At 53.7% G+C, this 9,406-nt stretch overlaps 1 protein-coding gene across 1 annotated transcript; it reads left to right on the top strand.

The window, feature by feature from the left end:
• Positions 1-7,761: 7,761 nt before the first annotated feature.
• On the top strand, positions 7,762-8,748 carry CEBPB (CCAAT enhancer binding protein beta). The gene has a single exon (XM_074157429.1). The coding sequence runs from the start codon at positions 7,762-7,764 to the stop codon at positions 8,746-8,748; it is 987 nt and encodes a 328-aa protein (XP_074013530.1).
• Positions 8,749-9,406: the final 658 nt, after the last annotated feature.

The raw sequence follows: 9,406 nt of genomic DNA, 5'->3' as shown, positions 1-9,406 counted from the left end.
CCTCGATAATGTCGGTACGGAAATGGTGTCAATGCGAATGAATTCATGTCAGTCCAGTAGGATACGGCACCTTTAAATGTCCTTTGAGATACGTGACCATACGTCCCCAAGATGCATGTGTAAGTTAGAGGAAAGATAAAAATGGTTATAACTGAGGTACGGTTCTTGGGAGTGTTTCCCAAGATACCTTCAACATCTGTTCATCATCGTGTTTTGTCAAAGCAAAGGGCTGTCAGCAGGAAAACAGCAGCAAATTGCTGACAAGGTTTGGCTTTGGATGGGTTATAAAATTCTCTTGGAAAACGGTTAGTAGTTTTGCCTTGGTATTGGCTGGAATAAAGCTGCCTCCTTCTGCAATAATGTCAGTGTCGCTGCCGAAAGACAAACCTCACAAAGGAAAAAGGTGCTCTGAAGCCCCTTCTCATCTCATCTCAACGGGACAAGGCAGGAGACAGTCAAGGAGAGGGTTTGGTCCTTTCCTAGAGACAAACCAATGCTCAGGGGACATCTGAAGAACGTTCTTTTTTCTCTCTATCATTATGTGGGGGAAGAGGGAGAAACTGTAAGTGAGTTCATAGACTGGTGGAACTCCCAGAGCCGGTACAGCCATGGTACCACCGCAGCCCGAGAGAGGTGGAGCCATCAGGATTTAGCACGGTGTGAGTGCGAGCTCTTTTAGAAACAGCACCTTAAAAATGAAGTGATGAATCAGGCAACCTACTGGTGATCTGGTTCAGGTAGAGGTGAGACAAGGCTGCTAAGACTCTAACAATGATAATAAACAGAATGATAAAGCTGTCGACTAACTTCCCAGAAGTTCTCCATAGTTGTCTGACATTTCATAGAATCATAGAATCATAGAATGATTAGAGTTGGAAGGGACCTTAAAGATCACCAAGTTCCAACCCCCCTGCCATGGGGGTATTTCCTAGGTAATAGGAAAGTCTCCTGCTTCGATGAATTTGTTACAGATCACATATTAGTGCTTTTTTCTACTGTGTCCAAGCTTTCAAAAGCTCCATCAAAGGAACAGGAGCCCTGTCCTTCCCAGATACCCTGCCAGGCGTCAGAAGTTCCCCGTGACGGAACCGGGATATTAAGAAGGTAATTCTGCAGGAAAACCTTGATGCTCTTTGGAGAAGACAAGGACCACACCGGGCTGTGACAGGCCCTGTTCCACCGGGAGGCCTCAGAAAGCGCTAAACCCTCGGCCAGTGCATCCGGGGGCAGCAGATCGCCAGCCCCTGCCCTGTCTGTGACAGGCCCCCGCCGCCCTTGGCTACCCCGGCCGTGAGCTCGTTCCCCCCGGCCGAGAGCTCCCGCCGCCGCCCGGCTCGGGGTGCCCCACACACACACCGAGGAAACGGACCTTAAGAGGGGGGGGCGACCCGAAGCGCCACCGGGGGTGCCCGGTACCGGGGACGGCCTGCCGCTAGGTGGCGCTCCAAGCCCGGTGACGGCGGCGCTACACGGGCGGGGCGGGACCGGGCGGGGCGGGGGCGGGTCCGGGCCGGGCGGGCTCCGCGGTCCCGCCGGGAGCTCCGTGCCAAAGCCCCGGGCGCTCCGGCGGTGCCGGCCTTCGCTTCAGGCGGGGCCGGGGGCCAGGGCAGCGGCGCCGACGGGAAAAGCTGCCCCGGTTCCAGCTGCGCAGCCCGCTCGCCACCGGGCTGTCACAGCCGCCACCTGAACAACGAGGCATTCCCCGTTCCTCATAAAACTCATCCTCTGGTCCTTTGCCCTCCCCCCCCCCCGCCCCGGCTCGCAGCCGCTGCAGCCCCGGCGGGGGGTGCAAGAGCGGCGGGGACAGGCGACAGGCCGGCCCTCCCTCCTGGCGTTTCACGGTGGCAGTGATTTCAGCGGGCACAGCCCCGGCTGCTCTTCCACCCTGCGAGTTCCCGGCAGGCAGACACCTCCAGCTGTCTGTCCGCTTCCCCTCGCCCCTCTGTACCTGAGAGCTGCCCACCCGTGCAGAGCAGCCCAGGCTCATTTCCCCCCGCCCCCCACCCTTACGCAACTCCGGTCTCTTCCTGAGCCACGGGGCACCGAGGGAGCAGAAACTGGCTGCAGCTCCCTTGCTGGACTCTCTGGCATGGGAAACTGTCAGTGGGTGGGAGAGCTGGAATAGCCACTCCTACGGCTCCCATCCAAAGCCAGAAATGCAAAGATAGGGAGATGACAGGGACCAAGAAGCGAGGAATGAGGAGGACGGTACACTGTGGCTATCCCCACCTGGTACCCAGTCCACCCAGGCCAGCTGCCAGAGGACACAGACCAGCCCAGGGGCTGTTCTTAGGTGCCAGCACTCACCACCAACAAGTCCTAACTGATTCCCTGGCAGCCCCGCTTTCCCCGTGGTGCTCGACACAAGATGAGGGCAGATGAAATAAAAGTGTTTGTACAGTATAGGGCACAGACCTTTCATGCTTTTAATGAAGAAAAATCTTTTAATTCTTCACCGAAGCCCATTCTCCTGTCACTCTGTCTAAGACTTCCCTTGGTGTCTGTTGCCCCTGGCAGTGCAAACCATGGAGTTCCTTCTACCTGGCCTGCAGCCTCTGGACCTCTGAACAGTTCTCCTCTTTTAGACATTTCCTAAATGAATCACCAAGTTCTGTTACTGGGAACCTCTGACACTTGGCAGGGAAGGATAGGATTCCTGTTCCCCTGTTGGATCTCTCTCTAAAGCTTGGACAAGCTTGAAAAAGGCATTAATATGTGATTTGTAACAAATTTATCAAAGTAGGAGACTACGATTACCTAGGAAATGTCGAACAACTATGGAGAACTTCTGGAAAGTTAGTGGACAGCAACTTCTCTGCCAGTTTTTCTTTTCTGGAATACAAGGAAATAGGCTACTTATAAAATACACAGTCATCTCTTACTGTCCCTGCTCAGAAAGGCAGCCCCCCCTCTTGCCAGGCAAGTGGCTTCAGCATGGACTTTCTCTGCAATGCAGGAATGGAGGCTGTGGCTTCTGCTTTGACACTGCTCCCCTCCATGGGCGTTTGTGTGCGCTCTTGGCTCTCCCTCCTTCTCTTTCTTTTGCTGAGCCACAGAGCGGGTGCTCTGACCTCCAATTTGCTCTGGAAAATTTTCCGTCTGGTAGGGGAAGGTATTTTGTTCATGTTGTCCCACCGGCTGGAGGTAGTGGTGCCAATCTCCAGGTGTCGTCTCTGCAGCACTCGGTAGGCCAAAGAGCAACGTGTAGATAAAGTGGGGATTGAGCAACCCGGCACTGCAAAGGCCAAGCATGCTAGGTCAGAGGTGAGCAGAAAAATCAGCAGAAGACCAACAAATACCCGAGCATCACCATGTCACATGGGAACAAGGGGTGAGGGAGCCCGTAGGGAGGGGGAGGACGCAGGTCTGTAACAAAAGAACCAAAAGAGGCCAGGAGACGTGGCCTGCAACCACCCGGGGAGCTCCCTGCCACTGGGGACTGCAAGGCAGGGTATGGCAGCTGCGGTTTCAGAAGAGAGGGAAGCGTGTGGCAATCAGTTTTTATGTTAAAACGAGGCGAAGTCTCGAGCCTGGTCTATGAGCTGGGGGAGATGGAAGGAGAGCCAACCTCTCTCCGAGTTGAGACATTGTCCCTGTCTGACATTTCATAAATGCTGTTTTTTTTTTTTTTTACGGCGAAGAAGGGCAAGTGGAAAACAGTAGATTGAAATCTGGCCTCCGCCAGGTACAACTTACGAGCTGTTGCTGGCATAAGGTGTGCGGCTGTATAAAGAGGGACCCGGGGCTAGAAAGAAGAAAAAACAGAGTGCACAACATGCTCAGAAATAAATTTCAATTTTACTTCTCCATTTTGCAGCCTTTATTGCAACATTGCTCCACTTAACTCAGTCTTTCAGGCAAGGTCCCCTCCTACCCCCCAGAGACCTTCCGACACCGCCCCTGTGCTCTCTCCCAGCCTGCCCGCTTGCATGGGCACTGCTCTGCTCTGGATCCCCCCACACTCTCCTCTTCAGCTCACCTCTGACATACTACCTGCAGCATCTTCTTCGTTGATGTAACCATCAGCTTCTGGCATTAACTTCTTCCCTCTTTGCCCCTCTATGTTGCTTTAGACTCCATGTCTATGAGCAGCTGTGTTCACACAGGGTTTAGCGTGATGCAGCTCTGATCTCGCTGATCTGCCAAGAGCTACTGCAAGGCAAGTAATACACGAGACAAGTCAGCAGCAAGAAGCATCAGAAATTACAGACAGCCTTTTTCTAGAGTATGATCCTCAGCCCACAGACCTTATAAACACTTTAGTGTTTGAGCGGTCACCGTTAAACTAACAGCATCTCCCCAAAGCTGGTGTCCTTCCAGGGACAGCTGCTGTAGACCTGGAGCGCATGAACTGGAGAGCTTGCAAGAAATCCTGGAAAAGAAGACAATTTCAAGGAAGAAAATGCCTCTGCAATGCTTTATTGTAGGTCTGAGCCTGGAGCTGGCAAGTTGTGTCTTCTACAGTACAAAAGGGAAAGTGGGGAGTAGAATTTAACTCGTGACAGAAATGAGCAGTGAGGATGAGATCCTTCCCTCCACCTTTTCACCACTCTGGTATCCTTCTGTTACCCTCCCAGTACCTACACTGTTTCACACATGAAACAGTAGAGGAACCTGGATTCTATTGCATCAGAAATTTTTTTTTCTGCTCAAAAATGTTGATGTTCTTACTAAGTAATTTGTGAGTTATGCTGTCTCCTTCGTCAGCTGACTAGTTCTAAAAAAAAAGAAATCATGAAATCACAAGAAATAAGGTGCTTTTCACAGAAGTGCTGCCTTTCTGCTGAAAATTGCTGTGTTGGGAGACACGCTGCAGGAGGGCTGCTGCCCTCGGGTTTTTCGTGGAGTGAGACGAGTGCCCGGATGCCGTCACCAGGAATGTCTGCATCTCTCTTCCTATCTAAAGGATCTCTCTGAGAAGGTTTTCCAGGACGATTATTGGCAGCCTTTGCACATCTGTCCAGGCCAAGCCATGGCACTTGCAGGGACAGATCTTGGTGTGCCCAGACCTCCACCCAGTCCTCTGTGGTGCGAGCCTCACTCTGCACCTGTTCCCATTTCAAAAACCCCATTTCTGGCTCTGCATTTGTTATGACAAGTGCGGAAACAATTTAAAAGAGACCAGAGTTAGCTCAAAACCTGCCTGCCGAATGCCAGGGTTTTGGATAAGTGGTTAGTCCCGCCAACAAGATTCCCATGAGAAGGTGAGAACGGACGTCGGCTCCTTGAGAGTGGATGTTGGGATTTGAGGTGAGCTGGAGGAAGTTTAAAGAGATGCAGGTACAGCAGGGGGGTGAGGTGGGGGAGAAGGGAAGGAGGGGACAAGCTGGGCATCCAACCTCAATTACCACCCTGGCTGACGTGTGATCTCGGTGACTACGGGATTACTCAGCACTGCCCTGGAAAGGAGGTGTGGGCCACACCATCCCTGATATAATCTCTTTCACATGACAGTTGCACAGGCATTTTATTTTGTTAGGGAAGATCAGCCCAGGCAGAGTACAACCTTCTGCTGCAAAGTAGCAGAGAATAGGGCAGAAATTTGAAGATGGCAAATTTAGATCTCAAAAAATATCTTGAAAAATTGCCCAGGAAATTTACCAACTGGTTTTAGCGTTCAGTTGGAGCCAACAGCCGTGGCAAGTTGGTGACCTGTCGGGGTAATGCCAAGAAAGACCAACCATGCATTTTGGGCAGGAAACCTTCTGCTTGTGGGTCCCTGAGATGTTTTGGAGGTAGGAAGCACATGAGACTGATTTTCAAGAGTTCAGTTGCAAGGGCCAGTTAGGGCAGCCGCTGGATGTAACTGCCAGATCAGAATGCAGGATAAAGACGCAGAATGAGGGAGTAAACAGTCAGAAGAACAAGCCCCAGCTCACTGCAACTTGCCAGTATTTGCACCCAATACAGATGTTTGTATTTATGAAGGTATGGGCTCCAACTACTACCTCCAGCCCCAGCTCTCTGGCCAGGCCCAGCTCCAATTTAATCTCTGGTGCATTCACCAAAGATTAACTTGGTAGATAAAGATGGAACTAGAAATATTTGAAGCCTGAAAACCTGTTAGGGTACTTTTGTTATGGAAAGAAAAAATCCTTTTAAAACGTGAAAAGAAAAAGCAAACGAAAAAAAAAAAAAAAACAAGAAAGAAAAAGTCCGATGATCCACTGACTGATTCTTGAATTCTTCCTCTTTTCAAAGTTCTGAGGTTTGAACATTATGAACAGTTGACTGTTTGAATCGTATAATGCAATACCTGTTCCTCTGGCTTAACGTTACAATATTTCCCACACCGCAGGATTGCTTCACATTATTCTAAGAGGCAGTGTCATTTTCCCTGCAGTGCTAGGTCTTCTTTACTGAGGTGAAGGACACTCCTACTTCCTTTAATTATATGTTTTGTTTTAAATTAATGTCCTTTATTCTGGGGATGAATCACCAGCTTGTAGACAGGTAAATGTGGGAGTAAGAGAGTGAAAATATAAGTTTGATTCCCAAGGTGGGTGTCTTTAATTAAAACGGACATCAAGATTCAGTCTTCCTTCCCCAACTTAGCCCACAATTCTAAAAACATTTGGATTCCATGTTTCTATGCACGTATCTCACTTTCCTTCTGAATCATGTTACCCCTTTGGTTTCAGCGCACAGATTCCCTATCGCTTGTGTACCCTGACAGTTGCACCATATCATGTAAAGTAAATACACCAAGACAAACTTTAAGGCCATCATCCCTGCACGAAGAGATGGGGAGGGGAGATCTGGGTTTGCTCGACTCTCTGGCTGTTTGCAGCCACAAGAAAGCCCAGAGCAGCGCCCTGCCCTGCTCCAGCTCTGCTTGGATCCCCACTCGCCGCTGTAAAGTGGCTCTGTGCACATCCATCTGGACAGTTCTGCCTGCCAGTGGGATTTACTTAGTCAAGCACTGGACGGAGAATAACGGGATCTGTCTTCTATTTGCAGCTTTTCCCCTGCTTTGGCAAAACGACTTGGAAAAAATCCCTGCTGCCTTGATTTCCCCAGGGGTAAAATGGGGCCCAGGCGGGATCTGTGCCCACCTCCCTAGGGCACTGTCAGCCCCGAGCACCAAGGCCCATTCTGGGGTGCGAAGGACGGAGCCCACGCTGGCACGGAGGCGGCTGCAGGGTCCCGGCACACGCCTGTCCCGCGTCCCGCATCCCCTCCGGAGCTGAGCGGTGCCCGCCGCCATCCCCGCCGGCCCTCACGCCGGCCAGCCCCGATCCTCCCGCACCTGCGGGGCCCCGCAGCTCGCTCTCCTCCCACCTCCCCTCCCTCCCTCTCTCCCTCCCTCCCCAGCGAAGCCCCGGTTTTATTGCGGCCGGGCACCGCACCGGCACACCCGCCCCGGGTGCCTCCTCCGGGGCCGGGGCCAGCAGTTACCGAGCGTGCAGCGTGGCAGGCGGCCAGGCGGTGACGCGCCTGTTGCTATGGGATCCACCGCCCCTATAAATAACTGAGGAAAGGAACTTTCCTAAGTCAGAGACTTTAGGACACGGGACCCAGAACCAGATGGTCCGGAGGAGGAGAGGCGCCAGCTCCCGCCGCAGCAGCCGGAGCGGTGAAGCCCCGCCGCGCCGCAGGACCTGATCCAGCCCAGGTGGGCAGCGCAGCCGGGGGCCGTGCCCAGCGCCAGAGACTGAGGCAGGGTCTGGACCCCCCCCACCCCGACGGCGGCAGCTTGATCCTCTGCCGGGGGGGCCCCCCCTGCGTCGTTTTCTCCTCCCCGCATCCCCCTTTGCTTTCATGCAACGCCTGGTGGCCTGGGACGCAGCATGCCTCCCCATCCAGCCGCCCGCCTTTAAATCCATGGAAGTGGCTAATTTCTATTACGAGGCGGACTGTCTGGCTGCTCTCAACAAGCTGCACCCGCGGGCGGCCGGGGGCCGCTCCATGACCGAGCTCACCGTAGGGGACCACGAGAGAGCCATCGACTTCAGCCCCTACCTGGACCCCTTAGCATCCCAGCAGCCGGCGCAGCCGCCTCCTCCCGCAGCAGCAGCAGGGGGCAACTTTGAGCCTCCCTGCAGCAGCGGCGGCGGCCAAGATTTCCTTTCCGATCTCTTCGCCGAGGACTATAAAGGAAGCGGCGGGAGCAAGAAGCCCGACTACACCTACATCAGCCTCGCCCGGCACAGCCACCCCTGCGCCAGCCAGAGCCACAAGCCGGGGGGGCTGCCGGGCTGCTTCCCGCCCCAGATCGTGGAAACCAAAGTGGAGCCGGTCTTCGAGACCCTGGACTCTTGCAAAGGGCCCCGTAAGGAAGAAGGGGGAGCCGGGCCGGGACCGGGGGGCATGTCCTCACCCTACGGCAGCACCGTGCGCTCCTACCTGGGTTACCAGTCGGTGCCGAGCGGCAGCAGCGGGAACCTGTCCACCTCGTCCTCCTCCAGCCCCCCCGGCACCCCCAACCCCTCCGAGTCTTCCAAGTCCGCCGCCGGCGGCGGGGGCTACTCCGCCCCCCCGGCGGGCAAGAACAAGCCCAAGAAGTGCGTGGACAAGCACAGCGACGAGTACAAGCTCCGCCGGGAGAGGAACAACATCGCGGTGCGCAAGAGCCGCGACAAAGCGAAAATGCGCAACCTGGAGACGCAGCACAAAGTCTTGGAACTGACGGCCGAGAACGAGCGGCTCCAGAAGAAGGTGGAGCAGCTCTCCCGGGAGCTGAGCACCCTCAGGAACTTGTTCAAACAGCTGCCCGAGCCCCTGCTCGCCTCCTCGCCTCGCTGCTGACCCCCGGGCCGGGCGGCGGGGCGAGCGGAGCCGCCGGCACCTTGCCCTGCTCTGCGCCCCCCTCGGGCTGGGGCGAGGGGAGAGACCGGGGGGGAGGAGGGAGGGTCGGTTGGTTGGGTTGGTTTTGTTTTGAATTTTTTTTTTTTTTTTTTTTTGTCTTTATTTACGTGTTGGCGGAAGGTCCCGCCGCGGCGCGGGGACCTCAGCGGGGGCCGGGGGCTGTCGGTGGCCGGCGCGGTGGGGCTCCGGCCCCGGGCGGGCTCTGCAGGCTGCTGGGCGCTGGGGTTATTTAAAAGAGCGAGAGGAGAGCAAGGGCAAAGTGATGCAATCCTTTAAGCATGGCTGGGAATGCTGTGTACATGATGCAATCTCGTGTAACTGTCAGTCATGAATTGAGTAATCTGTTAAAGATGTTCCTACAGTTTTTTTTATTATAAAGAATAATCTATTTCTATAAGAAAATACATATGTATATTTTGGGATCTATGCATTCTTGCTACATTTGAAGCATTAATGAACAATTTTAATAAACGTTATGTCTAGGTTAAAAAAAGTAGCTTGTTTTATTTTGAAGGCACGTTTGAAGTTAGATTAAATGCAGGGTCGAAATTCTAGCTGAATCTGGCTCAATGCTGTGATCAGGGATAAGGATTTTTGT

Source organism: Numenius arquata, chromosome 12 (assembly GCF_964106895.1).
Source record: "Numenius arquata chromosome 12, bNumArq3.hap1.1, whole genome shotgun sequence".
In the NCBI taxonomy this organism is placed as follows: domain Eukaryota; kingdom Metazoa; phylum Chordata; class Aves; order Charadriiformes; family Scolopacidae; genus Numenius; species Numenius arquata.
Note: the sequence above shows the minus strand (reverse complement) of the source record. Positions and strands in the feature narration are given on the sequence as shown.

What these genes read in the sequence shown, in the direction of transcription:
- CEBPB (XM_074157429.1), top strand. Translation starts at nt 7,762, where the DNA reads ATGCAACGCCTGGTGGCCTGGGACGCAGCATGCCTCCCCATCCAGCCG.